General features: G+C 41.9%; 1 protein-coding gene across 1 annotated transcript; it reads left to right on the plus strand.

The window, feature by feature from the left end:
- The first annotated feature begins 683 nt into the window (after positions 1-683).
- On the plus strand, positions 684-17185 carry LOC117003784. The gene is made up of 5 exons (XM_033074037.1): positions 684-1001; positions 1622-2129; positions 7691-8229; positions 9504-9570; positions 14315-17185. Exons 1-5 carry the CDS (start codon positions 684-686, stop codon positions 15832-15834), a joined length of 2952 nt encoding a protein of 983 aa, XP_032929928.1. The 3' UTR covers positions 15835-17185.
- Positions 17186-22476: the final 5291 nt, after the last annotated feature.

Below are 22476 nucleotides of genomic sequence, written 5' to 3' on the forward strand. Positions count from 1 at the left end.
GTTGGGCATTTGATGTAGCATCTGGTCTGGCAGAGCTGACAGCTTTCCCAGGCAGATGTTCTAGAACCTGGCAGGTGACCAGCCCTGCAGAATTCAGCTGAGGCTACAACCCCTGTGTGTTGGAGCCTTTACTGCTGCTGCTGCACAGGGCATTTCAGTTTTGACAAGTCAGTGTTTTCAAAATAAGTAATGCTTAGTCAAAAAATGATGAGCCAGTTTGCAAGTGATGTACTTGGTATGTTTTTCCAATAAATTAATAAGCCTGAATAATTAAAAAAAAATCCCAAGAAGTTCCAAACTTGTTTGTAGTACTTTTAGGGGAAAAAAGCCTGAAACAAAACAACCAATAAAGCAATGCTGTTTCTCCTCATTCCTGTATAAGTGATAGCAAAGGGAATGTGTGAGAGCGTTGCAAAGATGCTCTGAAGAGATTTGACACGTGTGAGCCCGTGGATGGAAGGAAGCTGAGGCTAATGAATCAACAAATAGAATTTTCTGTAATTGTTCTTCTGTCGATAGCTATTGTATGTGCGCTGGCAGACTTCCCAAAGCGGCATCGCAGCTAGTGCTGAACTGGACACATACTTGGTGTCGCTTTGCCGCGGTAGCATGTGGAAGAGATTAGATAAGCGAGGTGGCTCCTGCTGCGGGGAGTTATTCACGCCTCGGAGCACTTGAAAGGTATGCTGATCCTCACACCTCGGTGTGAGCGCTGCCAGAAGCGGTCCGGGAAAGCTGCTTCATCAGAAAGCAAATACACACGGGCACAGCCACATGTTCAAAATCGGTCCTTCGCTTCGCTTCTGCTGCGGGCCTCGGTAGCCTCAGAGAAAACGGCAGCTGCGGTCGTGGTTAACTTGGATGGAAGTGGGAACCAAGAAATCCAAACTACCCGTAACTTTTTCAGACCTAGGAAATTTTCCTTGTTGGAAACTGCGTCGCGCGCGCACTTTACTCTTGTTCAGTTTGAGGTTTTGGGGTTTTGGTTGTTTGACTTTAGGGTAGGGTTTTTTTGTTGGTTTTTTTTTGGTTTTTTTTTTTTTTTTTTTTTTTTTTTTTTTTGAGGCTCAGTAAAATCACTCGGAATAAAAGCCAGCCTTTTAAGACATGTACATATCCCTGTCTGGGCGCCGTAGGATAACACAGCCAGGAAACGGCGGCGGGAGAGCCGGAGCCGGCGGGAGCAGCGGGGCAGCCCCCGCCTCCGTCCCACCGCCGCCCGGGCAGCCGGCAGGGGCTGGAGGAACGAAGGGGTTAAAGGGAGGCGCTTGGGAAATCTGATGCTAACGAAGCCCCAGGAATGTTGCACATTTCCATTCCCCTCCAGCTTTCCGAGGAGGTTGGTCCCGGTGCGGGCAGCCCCTCCGAGGAGCACAGCCCCGAGGCCGCGCTTGCTCCGGGCGCTGTCCCGCACCTTCCCGCAGGTTACGCCGGGAGCCGCCGGGGAGGGATGGGACGGGACGGGACGCAAGTGAAAAGTTTTTCCTGCATTTGGGATGCTGCATAAACGGAGGGAGAGAGGGGTGCGGGGGGCGGGGTTCCGCGGCTCTGCGCAGCCTGGGCTAGGGCGGAGGGAGAGGGGCATCTGCCCTGACCCATTGCGTCCTCTCCTTTCTTGCAGGCGCGGCCAGAGATGCCGGGGAGACGGCTGTGGTGGGCGCGCTGCTGGCTGGGCGTCTGCCTGTCGCTGCTGGGCGCGGGGGGCGGCTCGGCCGAGCCGTGCCGCGGAGCCCCGTGCGAGGGCAGCTCCGCGCCCCCGCCGCCCTGCCGCGGACCCCGCTGCGGCGGCCGGGCCGGGCGCCCGGCGCGCTCCTTCCTGCACAGCGCCGCGCCGCTGCGGCCGCAGGGCAAGGCAGCGCCCGCCGCCCCGCTGCCCGCCTGCCCCGGCGGGGACTGCGCCGCCAACGCCACCCGCCGCGACTGCCAGGGCCTGCAGTGCCGCCTGCTGCCGCTCCGCCCGCGGCCCCGCGGCCCGGGCTGCGCCGGCCCCGCCGAGGGCTGCCCCGAGCCCGCCCTGCTGCGCGCCGCCGACAGAGCCGCCCAGTTCGCGGGGGACGAGTTTGCCCACGCCGCTGCCGAGCGAGGCGGCGGCGCCCCGGGGGTGCAGCTCACCTGCGACGTCAAGCCAGGTGCGGGCGGCGTGAGGGGCACGGGGTGGGAGGGCGCTCCCTGCACCATCCCCGCCCTGCCGGGGCACGTCGGGTTCCTGCAGCCCCCTGGCACTCAGTGTGGCCACGGAGAGCCGCGGGGTGCTGCGTCTCCTCGAGCCGGGCAGGTGTCTGCTGGGCAAGGGTTTCAGCACCTCTCAGAGTTCTGAGCGACGGCACCAGAACTCCTTGTTTTGGGAGAATTAGGAAGAAAATTTGCCACTAGGCTTCGCACCGTGTGAGGGAATTGCTGCCGTGGCTCTTCCCTCTGCTCCCCTTCATCTCCCCTCCATAAACGTGTGCACCTAGGAGACCTAGAGCTGATGAAACGTGGCAGAATCTTTTTTACTGCTGTTTTAAAACAAATTTAAGTTTCTCTCTTTACAGTCTGGTGTTCTAAATTTATAACAACATCGTAAAACGCTTCCGTGGGGTGGGTGTATGTTCTATACCCAGACTGGTGCCATTGGTAAGAAAGTTGCTATTGCTGCCAAACTGTGTTGCTGTGATAGCCAGGGGGAAAAAAGTTGTAAAACATCTCTTACAGTGTGCACTGTTCAGAACACTTGCCTGTCCATTGACAAGCACAGTTCTGGTGAGTTCAGTATTCCGGTAGGAAACCAGGTGCATCTGTGGTTATGCTCAGGTCAGCAGAAGGTGTCTCTAATTGTCAGGGATGCATGAATTTACAGACATGAAGAGCACCAACAGGTCCTTAATAACCACAAAACGGTTTAGATTCTGGTTTAATGCCTTAACTGAAAGACAGGAAATATATTAGGAAGGGTGATTTATTTCCCATTGTTGCTAAAAGCTAATAAAAAGCATGAAGAAAGTAATTTAAGCTTTGTCACATCTGCATGGCTCATATGAGTGCTGTGGCTGCTTCAGACATCAGAGCACATGCTAAATCTACAAGTTATCAAGGTCTGCTTAGTGCAGTGACATCTCCTCCAAAGGAGACTGCTGCACTTGGTGGTTCCAGTGCCAGGACTGACATTTAAGCCCCCCTGTGCATAATGCAGTGACACTGTCTTGCGTTCGTTTTGCCTGAAACTGTCCCCAGATGTCTTAGAGAACCTCTATGTGCTCAGTGACCAAAGGTGGACAGAAAACAAGTCAGTGTGGTTAACTTCCCTTTGCTTCTCTGCATAGAACCTCTTCTTTATACTGTCATCATAAATGCCATGGCTCCACTTTGCTGAGGAATCCAGGACATTTGCATTTTGTTTGTCCACACCAAAGTCTTTCTCTATGTTATACAAGCCTTGGCAAATAGTGAGAGCATTCTGTTTGTACAGAAAAGAGTAATACTTTTGGATGGTGCTGAAAGCAGGTGTTGTATCTCCGTTCAAGTCTTAAAAAGAGCATCCAGCTCAGCATAACCTCTTTCTCAAAACGTTATCTTCTTCTTTGGCTGTCTCTGGTCAGTCTGTGCTGCCCAGTCTCCAATACCATCAGCAGTTACAGCTAACATCTCCTGGGCCTTAGGTTTGGGTCCTCTGTCCCCTCTGAAGTATGTCAGAGGAATTAAAACTAAAGGGTCAGAGGCTGAAGATGTTTGGAGACTCTTTCAGTTTTATGCTCTTTGCAGGCCTGATGCTGGGTGAAGTCTTGGAGGAAGAGCAGTGTGGTTAGAAGTTTCCCTTAAAAAATCCTTGAATGTGTCAAGAATGGATTGTGGGAAGTGGTGATTACAGATTTGTGCATTCATCTTGCTGTGGCAGAGAGAAGTGTCCTATATATGGGAGAGACAGTAGGGTACAACACTGCCCACTAAACCATGTAATCTCGTGGAAGGCACTGTCAACATGGAACACACAGTGAGCAAACCTGTGATAACATACAGGCTTCTATGTGAGTTTTGAGATGAGGACCACTCAGAAATTCTCCTCTTGCTGTGCTATTGCCTTGTGCCCAGTGCTGCAAGTTGGTGTAAATGAGTCTTGCTGTAGACATGCTTATGTCCAGACTGGACAGAGGACATATATACACATGTTTTGCCCATTCCAAAGACAGGACCCAGACCTTCATAAGGCAGCTTTCTCTCATAGGAATGGAAGAACAGCATATTCTTCATCAACATATAGGAGAAATTCCATGTATTTGGCATCAGGAACAAAAAATAAGGCATGTTGACTGTCTTTGATTTCCTTCAAGTCATTGTCTAGCCAAGAATTCAGCATTCTTCTCTGCTTGCAACTTCTAACATCTCTGTGTTTCCTTTTGACCTTCTTTTGAACACAGGTCAGTGAGTTTACTACAGTAGTGCAGAGGAATCCCCATTGGCAGCTAGAGCCAAATCTTCCAAATTAACATGGTTTGTATAGCAATTCCAGCATGGCTTGTCTGCTGAAGCAAACAGAACAAATAATGTGATAATCAGATCTCTAACTGGGGGAAATGCATTGACAATTGTCTGGGGAGAGCTGCAAGTTAAACAGATGTAATGTCCATGCCAAGGGGGAATAGCTTCCAACTTTGAAGAGAGTAGGTGTACATAAGATATTAGCAGTATATATAAGCAATTCTTCACTGTGAGGGTGGTGACACACTGAACAGTTTGTCCAGAGAATTTGTGGATGCCCCACTCCTGCAAATGTTCAAGGGCAGGTTGGATGGTGCTCTGATCAAACTGGTCTAGTGCAGGGTGTCCCTGCCATGGGCAGGGACATTGGAACTGGATGAACTCTAAGATCCCTTCCACTGCAAACCGTTATTCAGTGATTCAAGAGACAGATCAGTGACTGTTCCTGTCTTTCTCTGTTTTTAGAGGAACATTTCTGTTAAGGTACCATTTCAGCACATCACTAATACCAGCTGAATGAGATGTTTCTTTGCCATTGACCTCCCCTTAGACAGCAGGGGAGCTGGAATATATTGCCTAGGTGACACAAAGGCTTGGTTTTTACCTGCATTAATTCACCATGCACAGGTGGCCCACCCCAGCCTATGACTGCCAGCTTTGTGACAGTGCCTGAGAAGATTTGCAGTGATTCTTTAGTACAGTAATTTCACGACTATAAGGTACACCGGATTACAAGGCGCACCTCTGGGAGTAAGCAAATTTCCAAACTTTGTCCATATGTAAGGCACACCGGACTATAAGGCGCACTTTTTTTTCCAATGAGGATCCGTGTGCAATAAAGTAACGAATTAGTAATGGAATCGCGCAATTGCAGGGTTTACTGGCAGGTGCTCAATTTGCAAACATTTTTCACCAATCGGTGTAGCCTTTAAATGCAGCCCCAGGTGCCCTCCCAGTGCCATGGGGCTCGGCACTCCCGCCTGCCCGCGGCACCAGCTGGCGCGGCTCTTGCAGCTGGTGCAGCTGGGCTTGCAACGCGGCTTGCGGCTCAGCTCGCGGCTCAGCTCGCGGCTTGGCTCACGGCTCGACTCGTGGCTTGGCTTGCGGCACGGTTTGCAGCTCTTGGCTCGGCTCCTGCGACTGGTGCGGCTCGTGGCTCAGCTTGCGGCTCGGCTCGTGGCTCGCACTTCCAGGTTGGCAAATTTCCGAACTTTGTCCATATATAAGGCGCACTGGATTAGAAGGCGCACTTCCGGGTTTCAATCAAAATTTTAGTCAAAAGGGTGTGCCTTATAGTTGTGAAATTACTGTAATTAAAATATCCTTGCTCTAGTTATCCTGCTGGGATAAGCTATGTTTTGGTGAGCTGAACAGTCTGTTGTTCATCCTGTTAAAAAGCCCCATTCATATGAGGAGCAGTCTACTGAAGGCTGTGCCTGATGCCAGCCCTCCATGGGCCAATACCAGGGACTCAAGCTGATTCCCAGCATGGTGTCCATGTTTGCAGGCTCATGTGTATGACTGTCACTCTCCACCAGCTGCCTGTCACACCCATCAGCCCATCTGCAGGGATTACACAAATGTCATCATCATCTTTGCAACCAGTATCACCAGCACCACACCTACTGTCTGGAAGACTCCTGCCAACTGCAGCTGAACCACCACTTCTTTTGGCCAGGTGAAGATGCTGGAGTGCACACTTGTAGTCCCATTTCCCATTAGATGAGCCCAATGTCCCTGCTATATTTCAGCAGCACCATGAGTACAGCTTACTTCAGATGAAAGATTGGCATCCCAAAAGAAGCAATGCACACAAACTGGGTTTTGTTTTCTTATTCTGGTCTTTGTTTTTTCAAATCCAGTGTACTGCAAACTACCTTAATATTTAAATTAGTGATGAAAAATAAAAATTAATTAAAATAAAAATTAATTAAAATAAAAATTATGCTATGAGTAAAACTAACTAAACAGCAAAATATTTTGGGAATTGTAAAGAAGAACTGGATATGGTCTTTGTTCATTGTGCCATCCTTCATGTTCTGTGCTTGTAAGCATAAAAATCAGTGTTGCTTAAGAACAGATGAATGATTATGTGGATTGAGGATTTTCTCTGGCAGTGTCCAGCAGCAGGTAGTGTAGAAAGTACAGCACGATATTTTCTCAGATCATTTTCCCAGCTCCAACAGTTTGTTGCTTAGATTTCCTGAGTCTGATCAAAGTCTGCCTTTAAGCCCCAAATTGCTTTTATTGTTGAAGTTTTAATGTGTATGGCACAGCTGCCTTCATTTAATGTCCTTTAATTCTTTTACTGGAAGAAAGATTGAAGAGTCTTCCCCTATTTACTTGCTTTAGTATACCTCTAATATACCATAGTTTGGTTTCTTTTTTTTTTCCTGATCCTGAAGTCTTACCTAGTTTCACATATTGCAGCAGTATCATATGTTAGATTTTCCTTGCTTTTTGTGAACTTTTGAGTTTTTCTATACTCCTTTTTGAGATGGGGAACCAGGACTGCATTCTGTATTCAGATACTCTATCGAATAATGTAATGTCATAATGATATATTATCTTCTGTTTTATCTTCTTCTTCTAATTAATCCTAGCATTTTATTTGCCTTTTTGACCTCTGTTGGGCACTAAACTGATGATTACATGGCTCTGTAGCCCAACATCTATATCTAGATATATTACTTCAAGATAATTTCCAAGGGATAATAATAATCTGCAAGTATGGCATTTGATCTAAAAAAACTTGAATTCTTTTTTTCAGTGAGAACCTCTATTCACCTTTATCTCCTCTGAACTTTTTTTTTGTCATTTTATTGCTGTTGCTAAGTATCATAGACTCCTTTTGCAGCTCTTTGCAATTGACCCTTCCTTTTACTGCCTTTAATAGATTAGTATTTGCAGCAAGTTTTATCACCTCATTTTATCACTTCTACAGTGAAAATTGGCCATTTACTCTTTATTGTGTTTGAACATGTACATAGGAATGATTAATCTGTTATTGATGTGGTGATTAATTTATGCCCTGAAGCAGGGGCAAATGATGATTTCATAAGCTGCTTATGGAAAACCTTGTGGTTCCATGAAGGGGCTACAGAGATAGTAAAGGAACAGGCCTTATAATGATGACTTGAATTTAATGAGGCTTTTCATTGATTTGCTAAAATTGGAGTGCTTTTGAAGAGATAATACAACAGGCTTGGACAATAATAGATCATTTGTATTTCAGGAGAAAATGAAGTTCCATCTGAAGATGCCCTAATACTACAACTGCACCTTGCAAAAGGGCACGAGGAATTCACTGAGATGCTAAAAAGCCAACAGCAGATCATTGCTGATTTGCAGCAAAAACTTGCTGAACAGCAGCACGTGTTGGTTAGCCAGCAACGGGAGATTCTTGAACAGCAAAGGAAGATGTATGAGCAAATGGATCTGATCAAAGTCCAATATGGCATGCTTTTTGATACAGTGAAACAAATGTCATTTCAGAGTTTGCAAGAAGATATTCAAAATTATTTTGAAAGTCATCTTCATGGACTTCAGAACCAGGTCAGAAATCATCTCCAGAAGTCATACTCTGTGCACAAAGTAGAAGTGGATGCAAAAGTGATTAATGTTGGGGAGTCTTTGCTGGACTGTGGCCTTTGTGAAAGTGATGAATTTTGCAATTTCCAAAAGACGCCTTCACAATGTGAAAAATGCACGTTGTGTCCTGCTGGTTTTTTCCAAATAGCCGAGTGTTCTGCAAACTCTGATCGGATTTGCCAGGTGAAAAATAATTCTGTATCTTTCAGTTATTGCTTAGGAACCACTGTGTTGGACATATTGGGATACCATTCTGGAAATAACTGGAGAGCTAGAGAAATCCAGTTTGGATCATTTGTTTTACCAAATGGGTTTATGGAACTTCAAAGTCTGCCAGAAGGTTTTTTTTGTGGGTTTCTCTTTAGCATTTGGTGTTCTAAATGAGTCACTGGTTTGTGCCAATTGAGTGTGACACTTTCCCAAACCTGACAGCTGGCAGGACTTCGATTCTTTTCATCGTGGTAGGGAAAGGGATCCTAAAACATTTAGACTTTTGCATGCTAAATTTGTTTAATTAATTCCATTACACTCTACAGGAGCTTCTAGACATCTCTGAAAAGCACAGGAAAGCTTTATTAAGCATAAGTCAGACATTTATTTATAAGTCTGGAAACAGAAGTTGTCAGTTAAAACAAATGTAAACTAGTTCCTTCTTAAACATAACATACAAATACACAAATATAGAACATAGATACTTCTATTGTTAAATACATTTTATTATAAAATACATTTTATTATACAACACAAAACTAGCATGCAAGCAAAATCAGATGGTTCTTTGTCTGTTTTTTGTCATTTAGAAGTCCTAAGATATATAGGCAACTTGATATTTAAAGCAGTATCTTGTTTGCTAAATGTTGCTCCCAGTTCTTAACGTGAGCCTGACCATCTGGACCAGATACTGAGAACCTGAATGTGTCTGTCCAGTTCCCTCTCTGCTAACTTCAATTTTCTTTAATGCTAGCATCTGAAGGCAAATGTAGGCTGTTTTTCTTTCCGCTCTGCCTGCTGTCGGGTGAAAGGAGTGCTTGTTGACAGGGAATATTACTTTCTAATTTACTTTAATGTGTTTTGGTTAGCAGCTTCCTCCCAGACTAAACGTCCTTAAAAGCCTTTCCTTAACACTGTCTCAATTGTTGCAATGTCCTTAAGATCAATTGATTGATGCACCACTCCTGGGGATGTGCATCATGACAAGTGTGGCTTGTGCAGCCCCTCTGTTCCACTCCTGTGCACACTGCTTGCTTTCTGTGGCATCACACGGTGGTTTTGGATACCTGGTTAAAACAGGTGGCAAATCCAAATGAAAATTGTGCTGCTCTGACATGCTTATGGGGTCAACCCCTTCTCCACCCCTACATGCACCTATTACAGACAGATGGATGTCAAAGACCCTGAAATGCCTGCTTCAAATTTGTCATGTTGAACTGTTTCAATATGATTCTTGTGATTTACAGGACAGAGATGAGTGCACTGAATCTCCAAGCATTTGTGGTGAGAGGATAAAATGCCTCAATACTCCAGGTAAGTTATATTCTCTGGTAATTAAAGAATGAGGATAATTTGATCTTCAGGAAAACACCAGAGAAAGAGGTAAGGGCTCAAGCTTGTATGTTTGTGAGTAGTGGTATGTACAGCTTGCTGGAATCAAAGGGGTTGAAAAACAGTAGTCTGTAAGTTGGTAGCAGTTTTTGTGGACAATGGGCTATTTAGGATATTAATATCCTTTAGAAACACTGGATGGTCCCTTTTGCATCGGGGTTTATATTCTTTGCTTTTAATTTTCTCTTATGGCCTGACTTTTTTCTTCTTTATGCTGATGCAAATAGGGCCCAAATCAAAGGTATTATTCCTAATGGAGGAAAATGGTTGTCACTTTCCTTCTGGAAAATGCACTGGGGTAAATACCTGATTTGATCTAATGAAGACTCTTTTAGGACCTCCCTCCATTAATCTTATTCGCCTTAGCAACAATATTGTCAACTACTGAGCAAAGATTAACAGTTTCCATCATTTGAGGACACTTTGGGGGAGTTTTTCAGACATTTAAGAACAAATCTGTCTGGTGTTTTGCACTGCTGACTTCATTATTTCATTACATTCTCATGGCAGTCAGACACAAAAGAGCAAGATTAATAGACATACTGAGCAAATATCCAGGTACTAAGTTTCTTAATTTTGGTCTAATTTTTGGCCATCCAAAAAACCTTGAAAGGAACTTTGTGATCAAACAGAGCATTTCACCAGTTGTGACCTGTACCAGAGGTCTCACAGTCAAATAACCCAGAAAGGGCTTCATTAAATTCTATGTTTTTCCTCCTCTAGGCTTCTAGACTTGTAAGAAGAGGATGGCCTCTTTGAGGGGCAAGGGCTGTTTTCAGCTGATTGTGACTGATTTTGTGCGTTTTTACCAGGCGGAGAAAAATGTGGCACCCTAGGAAAGGATTAAAAGAGAGTGTGGGTTTTCTTATATTATCCTTCCTTCCTCTAGACAGGAATTGTGTTGGTTTGGATGGTATTACTACAAATAGTACAGGAAACTGGAAATTACTTGAAGAAGAGAGCACTTAGCATTGCCTTATGTTGTAAATGCTGCACATGAGGTGTGTCAGTCTTACAAAAGAAGAGGGAAGACACTTTTGGAGAGTCGTATGGGTGAACAGTTGGAGGCAAGACAGTTTAGAGCAAAAATTTGAGTCAGAGCATTGGAAAGGTGTAAGGCTTTGTCTCGTCTTTGCGGAGACATTGGGTTTGCTCCCGTTGGTGTTTTGTTGGATGGAAGCCCACAAAACCTCAACCCTAGGAAGGGAGAGCCACCAATGTGGTAGCCATTTGGTGTTGCTCTAGTCTGTGGCTTGGAAGAGGGAAGGCTGTAATGAATTTATTCAGTGGGTTCTGTGGAGAGGGACCAACCAAAAAAGGGTCTGTACAACGGCTGGAGGAATGTAAGTGAAGGCAAAACACTGCCAAGAAACAGATGGGTAGTGATGGTTTGTCAGACCACAGAAAAGCAGTAGCTGTGTATTTGAAGGGAAAGGAATCTTCCCTCTCTTCTTCTCCCAGTTTTAATGGTGGTGTAGAGATATGTGAAAGCAAGTTGTTACCCATCACCTGGACAGGAATTGATGTCCTGTCAATGTTGTTCCCATCTTTCTTGGAAGAGAGAATGTTCCTATTTTTTTTTTTTTGTTAGAGATGTTTGCTACTTTCAGCCTGTCTGTTCATGGTAGCTCATTATCTTATACAAGTGTGATTAATATGTCAAAAGAAAGGCTGAAACTGAATGTCTGTTTTGGGTAAAGAAGAGGAGAAGGGCGTGTGATGTGACATACGAGTTCCAGATGTTCAATGTGGTTTCTCAAGCTGCACGCAAAGGTTGTTGCATCTGTAGCAGCTCATGTTCAATGTACAGTGTGAGGGGAGACAGAGCAAATAACAGTAAAGAATCATGTAACTAGGAGCCTCTCTTTCTCCACCCTTCCACTTTCCTCTACATCATACCTTCTTCCCCTGCTGCTTTTTCTCACTTCTGTGTAGGATGAGAATTTTTGATTTATTTGATTAAACGCTAGTCATTAAGGTTGAATAACTGTTAGGGGTATGTAATCAATGAAAATAGGGTTTGGTGCATCATTTCCTTCTTAGACAGCCATGGGAGAGTAGTCAGATTATTTATCCAACAAATAGAATCAACCAAAAGCACTCTTCCTGGAATGCCATGCAAAATAAAAAAGACTTACTGTATAACTTATTGTGGGATGCAGGGGGAAGAGGAATGAAAACCTTGACAGATAGCCCTGATTTGTAATGAAGCATATTGATATGTGATGATCCAAATTGGATATAGAGGTTCTAAAAAGTAAAGAATTCCCATACCTAATCTGCCCAAATGTAACCTTTGCATCAGGCAGTTGTGAGTAGTAGCAGCAGAAAAAAACATGCATAGCTTACTGTAATTGCCTTGCAATTATCTGGCCTCTGTGAGCGGCAAGGGCTGGGGAATGTGCTGCAGGAGACTCAATTTCACAAAGCCAGGTTGAGTACAGCTGCACTGCATGCTGTAAAACCAGGTGCAGAGTGCTCAGAGCAAGGAGCCAGGAAGAGATGGCAGGGGTTGTAAAGTGATAAAGAGCAGTAGGAGGCAGTCCCAGCATGCTGCTGTGCTGAGTTTCTGATGTTTGGCTATCATCTGCTTTGGTAGGGTGCTGCTCTTGCAACTGTAGACACAGCAAGAAGCAGTCTGTGTGCTGCTTTGAAGTACACACAGGGGGAACACCTGCTGCAGAACTAACCAAAAAAAGACTAGACAGCAAATTAGTGCATATAACCATCACACGTATTTGTGAAACATGGTATCTACAAATATACACTAAAATATTTTAAAGAAATTGATAGCATAAAAAGTGTTCTTCGGCAGTACTGAAATTTGCTCTGACGTGTGAACCAGCTGTGTGTCTGTATTTAATATCAGTTCATCCAGTATTTCTCAGTGATGGTGGAGCTACTGATAGGAGAAGTGGTTAGGAAGTGTCATGTGAGCAAATACATCATGGTTAAAACTGATTTCAAAAGGAAAGATTGTATGTGACTTTTTTCTATACTCCCTCTAGAATGTTTTTAGTTGAAGAATGTAATCTTATTTATTTGGCAGTTGTTTCTCATAAAAACTTGAGACACATTTAGAGAGGAAAAAAGAGCTAAGTTTCTCTTGACTTTTTTTTTCAGATGGAAAAAATCCTACTGTTCTGCAGTGAACTTTTTTTGATAAAATGGATAAAATGGTACCAGATCTTAGAAGGAATAATCTCATGTCATAAATGGTACAGTCCTACATATCGGTGTTAGTGGAGAATCATCACTTAAGTGAATGAAGCGTAAATAGACAAAGTGATATGAGGGTGAATATATGAAGCCTGTATAAATTAACACAGTGTTTGGTGTTCTCTTCTGAATAATGCAGTATCAGAAATAAATTCTAGTCAAAATTCTGACCTCCCCTGTGGTCCAGATTCGTGTGTACTTGTAGCAAGTGTGGTGAGCTTTTCTGTCGGCAGTCAGCAGTTGGCAAAGCCAGCCCCACCCGGAGCTAGCCATGGAGAATCCATGCAAATGCTTGTAGTCCCAGTCTTAGAGCAAATCCCTGCCCAGGTACAGGAAGTTTCCACCTAAAAAATAATGCAATTGTATGACATAGGATCAAGATACTAAAGGATATTTAAGATGATCTATTACAAAGATGATTATTGAGTTTTGATCATGCTGGTAAGAAAGCATAAATGAACGCTTTAGTGATTAAGTTTTAAGACACAAACTGTAGGTGGTTATTCTTTAGGTTGCCTCAGATCTTGTGTGTTGATTCAGATCCTGAAATCTCCATGTACAAAGGTTTTGGGTTCTGGTTGTTCCAGGTGGAAGCACTGGCAGCTGGTGTTGCTCTTGGAAAATTGCCACAGAAAATTACAGGCTGTTTTTAAAACCTGTTTTTTTGGTGTGCGTTCTTTAATCCGCTGAGGTCATGGTGTACCATTTAACAGCACAAAGTTGTTTTATGTCAAACAAAGTAATTTCAAACGGCACATGTATATTCTCCTCACTGTTTGCAGCAGTGTTTTACTATAGCTTGATCACAACCCCTGGTATTCTGTGTCTTAGGGCAGTGGTTGTCCACTTTTTAAACGTGTGTACTGCTGCATAATGATTTTAAACCTGCTGTTTACAGTTTTGGTTTTTCTGTTTGTCTCTTGCAGGTTTTTTAAAAACTGTGTATGGAGTGAATGCCAGTGGTCCTTGTCCCTTGGGTTCAAAGCACTGCTTTAGCAATCACAGTGGCAGCAGGGCCAGGGTGTAGCATGGCTGGACAGGCAGTGCACTTTTCTCCCTGCGTAGGGGAACTCTCCAGTAGCTGAAAGGAGCTGCTCGGTGTACCAGGCAGCATGCCTTTTATGTCAGAGAAGGAAGAGATTGTCTTTGGGCCGATATCATTGTATCTGATGTGTTACAGGTTTTGGTTAGAATTGCCCCTATGTAGGTTCTTTTTCACTCCAAAGCGTTGTGCTTGGCTTGGACAAGGTGAGTTATGCCTAATACTTCCTCTTTAATCTATCAAGGTTCCTTTAATGGCATAAAGTGATCTAACATCATAACTGTCTTCTGTTTTCTCCCTTATGATTAGTATATATCAAGTATACTTGATATGTGGAGCTGTAGTGTTTTTAGTTTTAGTATTTTAAAGGTATGACAATAAAAACAGTCCATTTCTTGCAAACAGGTGGCTTCCGATGCCTTGGAATTACTGAGAAAGATGCAGCTTTGGGAATGTGTGGAGAGGAACATTTCTTTAATAAGGAAATGCAGGAATGCCAAGCGTGTTTAAAGTGTGAAGATGGAATGGTGGCCGTGCCTTGTTCCACTGTCAGTGACACAGTTTGTTCAGCAGCCAGTGAAAACAAGCTCTCAGAGTCTTGGGCTGCAAACATCGTTCTGCCCTCCGTGAAGTCTGGCATCTCTCAGGTCTACTCTGGCTTGAACTTGGAGATAAAGGGAAAGCTTCCCTGTGATATCCTGTCCACTGATGAGAGCAGCCTGGTATTCAAACAACATGGTCTCTTGTGGACTGACCTAAATTTTGCAGTAAAGCACAACTGCAGGAACTTTTTGCAGCTTTCCTTAAAGCTTAATGGCAGCGAGGAAGACTATGAACTGAGTGGTGTTCGGATCGAGCAGCCAGAAGGGAAGTATTTCCAGAGCACTAGTTTAAGCAGTGTTGCTGAAGTAGAGCCCAGCCAAACTCTTTCTGTATATCTGAGGAGCCCTAATCAATTCTGCAATCAAAGCAAAGACTTAAATATTTATGATCTTAATACCCCACTGAGTTTGTTTTGGTTGTCCCATGACACCGGTGCTGTGGCACTCAGTGCACAGATGTCAACAGCGATGCATTACCAAACCAACTATCGACCTACCTTTAAAATAATTTCTGTTTCTGACCCTTATATGCTAAGTTTGTCTCATGATGGCAGAGCTATAAAGTTCACTGAAACTGGTGTTGTCAAATTTGTGTTTCATCAAGCATTGTATTCCATGGGTCATACGTGTGTCCGGGAGGGCTTCTCCCTAATTTCTTATATCAATAGGAATGGTACCAACAGAGAATTAATGAATGTATTTAAATCTGGGGTAAATTACAGAGACACATCCATATCTGCTTCTGGGGCCACAAAGGTTGGTGCTGGAGATCTGGTTAGCTTTGAGATACTTTCTCCTGCACAGTGTAATGTTCGCTATTTTGGAGATAGTTCTGGAATTAGTATGTTTAGCCTTATCTGGATCCCTTCAGCAGTTTCTAGTGCCATATCAGCCACAGTTTCTGTTACAGGTCTGCCTACTGGAGCAGTAAGAAACAAACTACTGGATTTCACCCAGGTCTCGTCCAATGAGAAACAGATACAGCTGGTTTCTTCTGGACAACTTGCTCAGAAGTATTTTATTTTTACTGAAAAGGGAGTTGCCAGCATTGCATTCAACTTAAAACTAATCCATTCATGCAATGTGCTCAAAGTGACTCTCAATCAGTTGACCATGGATCACCTGCAACCCACAGCAGTTGCTCAGCAGATTGGAGGTCAGATGCCAGAGGGAAGCATATGGACCAGTGTGTCCCTCCGTGCATCTTTTGAAGTACATAATGGAACATTGATATCAGTTTCTCTTGACTGTGTGCGTGGAAGGATCAATCAGATCACTCATGAACATGGAACCAGTATATCTATTTTATGGATTTCATCTTAATTTCTGCACAGTGAAGTTAGCATGGAATTGGGGTTTCAGTTGTGTTTGGATTCTATTCTGATTCTACACATATTTGACACTATACTTACTGTGTTGACTTGAGCAGATCATCCCACAAAATGCTCTCAATTTTAAGAATATTTAAATACAATCTTAACTGAATGGTCACTAAAGAAAACAATAGCTTTCAGTCAAGATTTGAATTCTCTTACTATCCTCAGACAGGGCCATGTGGAATTCAGATAAAACACCCGTATTTTAGTAAATCTCTTAAAACTGATTATTTCTGGGCCACAAAAAATTCAGCTGAGGGTAAATAGCATTTAGTATTGTAACTGAAAGCAGCACAGCCAAATAATTGAAACCTGCTTTCATTTTTTTTCATGCAACAGGCTAATAAAAAGACTAAATGTACTTTGAGGCTGATTTGTTTACATCTTACAAAATGTTGTGCTTTCCATAAATGGAGAGAACATGCCTCAAATAGGTGATAATGTGGCAACACTGGAGTATATGTTCTTAATATTGTGGAAAGGGACTGGGTCAAAAATAGAATATTGTTTTTACAACTAAAACAGTGGAACTAATGATTGCCCTAATTTCATTTGGAAGTAATCTTCATTTAAGTAATTTTCTGTTTTTAGTTTTGCCAGTGAAAAGTTGCAGAAGGAGAAGGAAGTCTATTGTAACAAAGAACATATAGGCAAAAAAGAAACAAGTACTAAAAGAATGTCTTGAAAATTAGACTTTTGAAAATTAAGCAAATTTTTATTCCATTTCTTTTAAACAGCAAAATATTCTTCTGATCAAAAAACCCCATTATTCAAAAGTCTATTTATTTTGCTGAACAGGCACTTACATTAAAAAGGCTTTTTTATTTTGGTCAAATCCATCAGTTTGTTCAAGGAAATGGTGTATTCATTGACACTAATTTTTACCTTCTTCTAACTCTTCCATCAAACTAATTCTTTCTTTTTCTAAACTATATAGACTGTTTTATCCCATTTTCTTCTTTCTCCTCTACAAATGCTTCCTTACTCTCCTTTCTCATTCCTTTTGTTAGGAGTAAATGATGTGCCTTGTCACATCTTTTTCCAGCTTTCTTTCAGCATTCCAATAGAAGGTTAGATGTTTGTGTCACAGATGTAACTATGGAAGAAGGACATTAACAATGCACTTGCAGGCTGCCTTAAATTAGCCCTACTGAAAAGAAGTATTAGGCACAATATAACTTTAATGTGTCTGCCTGAATATGCGTATCTAAAATACATGTACCTTGCTGTGTTTTAATCTGTTTTGGAGTTTGTTACACTGTTTTTACTGTATAATGGCCTCCTATAATTTTCTGTAATAGAATTTTTATGGTAAGAGTTGAGGGAGAGACAATGTTAGAGAAAGCTAGAAATTATAGGCTTATATTTTTGTTTTAGAAGAAGTCAAGGAAGCCACTTTCTCACAAACAGAACTCCTTATTCTGTGCTGGTTGTGAAGTCTGTCACTTCCCAGAATGACAGCTTAAGACTCATTCTAGATTTAAACCTGTGTAGCAGAGATCAATCTGGTGTTAGAAATAATCTGGTACATCTTTAGCAAAGTGCAGATGTTACTTGAATATTATAAACACTTGCCTATATGTGGCATGTAGCAAATCTAATGGCATCATTTGTATGAGTATGCTTTATTTGAGTGAGATTGTGAGATTGCTGGAGTTAAACAGGGAAGAGCATGATGCTACAATCCTGCATTATGCATGCTGGTGGTTCTTGCATTTAAATGCATTGTTATTAAAGGATGCAGAAGCTACAAGGAAGGTACAAGTGAACATTGTTACAACTGAGAGAAGTTCCAGAGTATAAATTCTTGAATAAAAATTTTTGGATGATTTTGTGGGGAGTGCCCGTATTTTCCCTTAAATTCAGAGTAAGTTTTTAGATGCACAATGGTAGGAACACAGTAGTTTGCATCCATCTGGTAGCAATAATGCATCTAATAATGTTTTACTTATGTCATCTGTGATAAGGCACTCAGAGAGTGAAAAAAGCCTTATCCAATGTGTATTATTAGTTGCAATTTACAGCAAGATTAGTCTTATTTCAAGCAAGAAAAGGCCATTGAGCCTCTTTTGAATCTCTCCCTTTCATGAAAAAAGAGCCTGTATCAGTTGTTCAGGGCACTCAATGACCTTGGTTGTAGCAACAGGAATTTGAGTATGTTGGAATCAGTATAGATTTATGATAGCCTAATTAATGGTGCAGTATATAGCCTTGCATCCATGAAAATGATATATATTGCCTCATACCATGCAACATTAAGTGGTGCACTATGATCCCAAATAAGATAAAGTTCAAGAGGAATCGGTGCACAATGAATGCTAACCTTATGGCACTTATCCCATTTGCTGTAATAAATTGCATGTTTTATTGACAGGTATCTTATTAATTATATTTACAAATTTTGAACTTTTTAATTTTTTTCTATTAATAGTACAATATAATACTGTGAAGTACAGAATTCATTTAAAAACTTTTATTTTGCATCTTTTGATACCACATTCCTGAGTATGGTTAAAACAGCTGGAGACAGGCTCTTCAATCTTGGCTGTCAGAGACTGTTTCCAAAGGAAGGATTCACAAAGTAACAGAGTAAGTATGAGGCTGGTAGAATCTACCTGTACAGAATGAGTTTAAGTTAATACATCCAGGAAAGCAGGTGGTTATTCACTGTATTATGAAGACAATGGACAACTCGTTGTTACAGAAAAAAATTATCATTTCAGGAGGAAAATAATTCAGGTTGTATAGCACTGCTCATACACAAGAAAAAAAGATTTGGCTTACAAAGCCTGCATTGATTTGTACTGGGAAACATTTTGCAAGTTCAAAGGTTTTACCTGAATATATTTATTGCCTATGCAAATTTTTTATGCTTTCTGCCAAGTCAAAACTGGGCAGAATATGTGAAGTCTATTTTAAGATTATAGATATTCCTCTGTTCTGTGGTCTCTGTGGATTGCAGTACACTGTGAAAACTATACTATTTTCTAGTGGTGCTTTTAATGAAATTTTCTAGTTTGAAATACTACCTTTTTAAAATATACTGTTTAGACACTTGCTTCTGTTAATATTATATTGTAATGTGTTTTAAGAGAACTTTACTGAGATAAATAAAATGATAAAACTTTATTGGTATTCTTGTTCTATTCTGAGATAGACTAATGGTGGCTCTTGCATTATTTGCCACTGACTCTTCTGGGATCAGCATTTCACAGATGTTATCTGAGTTAGTCACCTGTGCCTGCTGAAGTGGCACTAAACAGGAACAGTAACAGCCGACATTTCTAGAGATCTGCCTGCCTTCTGTTCCTGTGGTTGATCAGCAGATCTAAGATAAAATTGTTGTAAGAGCAGTACAGTTTATCCTGGTCATGTCTAGTGCCCCAGTAACACAGAGAAGAAAGAAATTTGTCCTGCCTTGGTGCTTCATGGGCTCTCTGTTGTATGTGAAAGCTTTTATGGTGTTGAGGGTGGCGTCCAGATCAGACTGTTGCAGTAGCACAGCTATGCTTCTGTCAGTGTCTGGCCAAGTTAAAACTCCTGTGTTCTCAGTAGAAACTTAACAAGTATTTTAGATTGTTTCTTCTTTTTGGGGATGTTATCGTTTATTGGATGTGAACGGAAAGAGAGGTGCTATCAAAAGCGGATTACAGACATCATTAACATACTCTGAATTATCCAAGGATAAAATTCAGAGGAAGGAGAAAAGAAGTATTTGTGAAATACAGTTGAAAGTAGGACCATCCTCCTCCAGGCTGGATCAAAACTGCCTCTTCTGGCCTTCAGCAGCTGACACTATTTATGCCCTTTCCCTAATAGCCTGAACCATGTTGATGTTTGGCTGCTCCCCATGATGGCTCTTTCAGGGTCACCTTATATTTGTCTTCAGAGGTCTGACATTCCCTTGTACAACGTTCACATGTACAGGTATAGAAGCACAATGTGGCACCAAGCCTGGTGCCCCTTCCTCTGCTTGGAGGGTTTTTCTTATATGGCTCTGAAGATGTTAACTGTGTTAGTGGCAGTGCCTGTGCAGCTTTTGCTGTGCTGCCTGGCAGAAGTAAGTAGTGAGTGGGACCCAAAATAGCCGAGTTTCTCATCTGCTGGACCTCAGCATCTCTCTGGCTGTACCTGTCTTTCACTGTCTGGTTCTGCTTGTATGAAAGTCAAATGACTGTAAAAGAGGGATCCAAGAAACTTGCTTGCATTAAATAACAGAATTGCTATTGCTAAAACAGTTTCTATCCAGCTGCAGTTTGCACAGCTTTCCTCAGCCCTTCCTCGAAGCTTTGCAGGCACATAGTGATCTGCAGGATTGCATCTTTTGTTCACAGGCTCTTCAAAGGGAACTGAGCTGCTCTTCAGACATTCTAGTGCAATCCAGTAAAATGGTATCTCTTGAAAGTAGCCTTAAAAGGATATGATTTTCTCACTAGAAGGGTGTTAATGCCTGGCTTTAGCAGAACTTTGAAGTAAAAGCCTGTCATGCTTACATACATACATGTATGTATATATTATATAGTCTTATTCATCTTGGTTAAATAGCATTTTCTCTAAAAGGAGAACTATGGAAAAAGCATTTTTAAAAGTTCCTGCATCTTCTAATAAAATCAATGTCTTCAACTTTCCCCTTTGCTGTTTTTTCACTGGAAACATAGAGGAATGAAAGAAAAATTAGAAGATTGGAGGAATGGAGTTAGGAGGGGAGAAAAGTGGAAGAAGAAAAGAGCAATCTGCAGTGTTTAGGTAATTCCATGTATGGGAATTTAAACTAGCTTTTGTCAGAACTTCTTTCAGTTTTCATTCAGTTGTATTTAAACATTTGTTCAACTGAAAATTCGACCATATTTGGCTTCATTTCTGTTTCTTTAAAACACTTCCCACCACCAACTTTTGTAAACTAAAGTAGTATTAGAGTATCCTGAAGTATTTTGCTCAGCTGGAACATTAACTTGGGTAATTTGGTTAATTAAATACCAGCTTATACTGGGAATTCTCTGGATATATTTGTGGGTTTTGGCATGCAAACCTCAGTTTTCATCATTACCTCTTAACTATGTTTATATTGGGAACTGCATCTCATTAGATAAATGAGCCTTCTCTGAGCTCCACGTTATCATCACTTGACTGCTAATGGTACCTTTAATTCTCCTTTGGGTATTTTTCTATTATATTGCAGTCAATAATGTGGACATATACTAAATGTCTTTAGGAGCTCTGTGCATGTGGAATGTTGACAGAGTGTCCTGGTCACAGTTGGTTTTTCCTGACTTGCTTATTTGTTTTAAATCACAAGTTATATCCAGTTCAGAAGTCCATATGATAGATACGGGTTTTCAAAGTAAGTTTGGCCTGGTGAGTGATTTAGACTGGTGATCACATCTGAGTTGCATGATTGCAGCCTTCTCTTGCAGAGTTCAGAAAAACTTCTGAGAATACTCACAGATTGAATGCAGGTGTCTTGAGTAAAGAGCCAGAGGTGCTTTACATCAAACCCAAATAAAAGCCTCATACTCTACTAGGAGGTCAAAAAAATAAAAATATTTAATATATACTGTAAAATACACTGTTGAAGGAGAAGTACATTTGTTGGTTTTATTAGGAGAGGAAAATGAAAATTTGGGCTTTATACCAAGTAGAGAAGACAAATTGCTTAAGATGCCTTTATGCCTGAAAAATGTCTATATTTTGTTTCTTCTTGAACATTTACCTAGATTTGTTTAAATCTTTGCTTCAAACTACTGCCACATCAGTAACTTTAATATGGGCTTGATTTGTGCTAAAACCTTTGAGGATATTTTTCCCCCATATGCCAGACAAACATAATGCATTTCAAACACCACTGATCAATCCTTGAAAAATAGTGTCCAATACTGCAAGTCTCCCAACAGGTACAAGCTCTGTGATCCTGTCTGAGGTAGCAGTTTTTATCCTCAGCAACTTCAGCCTCCTGAAGCCCATGTCCCAAACTTTTCCCCACATTTTGGCCTTGCTAGAGGTGTGCAGTGACAGCTGTATTGAGTGGCAAGCTGCAAATACTTGGGTTTGACCTGCCATAAATGTTATTTTCCCTCTTATTTTAACCATTCTGCCATTCCTTCTCCTTTCATGGTTAGCCAAAAATCCACTGTTCCCACACCTCCACCCTTGATGTGCGCCTGTACTTCTGCTCTCTCTGGTTTTGGTGTGTGACAGGGGTTTCAGTCCTTGGTTTGTTGTTGGCAGGCTTCCCTCCCATACTCATCTGTGAAGCACCACATAAAACACCACATACCTCTGACAACTCAGATACTGCACAACCAAAGGTGATCTGTCCTGTTTGCACCTGTACAGCCCTAGGAGACACGGAGGTGGCATTTTCATACCTAGAGATGACCTGTTTCCATGACAGTGCTCTTGCAGCATTTCACACCTTTTGGTATCACCCCTTGCTCTTGAAGTATTGATGTCCTTGAACACTTCTTTCAGGTTCTGTGTTTGCACATGTATTTGAGAATTCACTTATATCCTGGGAGGAGAGGGAATGCCTTTTAGTTCTACCTCTGCAATTACTCCCAAAGCCAACTGTATGGAGAAGATCTGCTTTCAT

This window comes from Catharus ustulatus, chromosome 1 (assembly GCF_009819885.2).
Source record: "Catharus ustulatus isolate bCatUst1 chromosome 1, bCatUst1.pri.v2, whole genome shotgun sequence".
Taxonomy (NCBI): domain Eukaryota; kingdom Metazoa; phylum Chordata; class Aves; order Passeriformes; family Turdidae; genus Catharus; species Catharus ustulatus.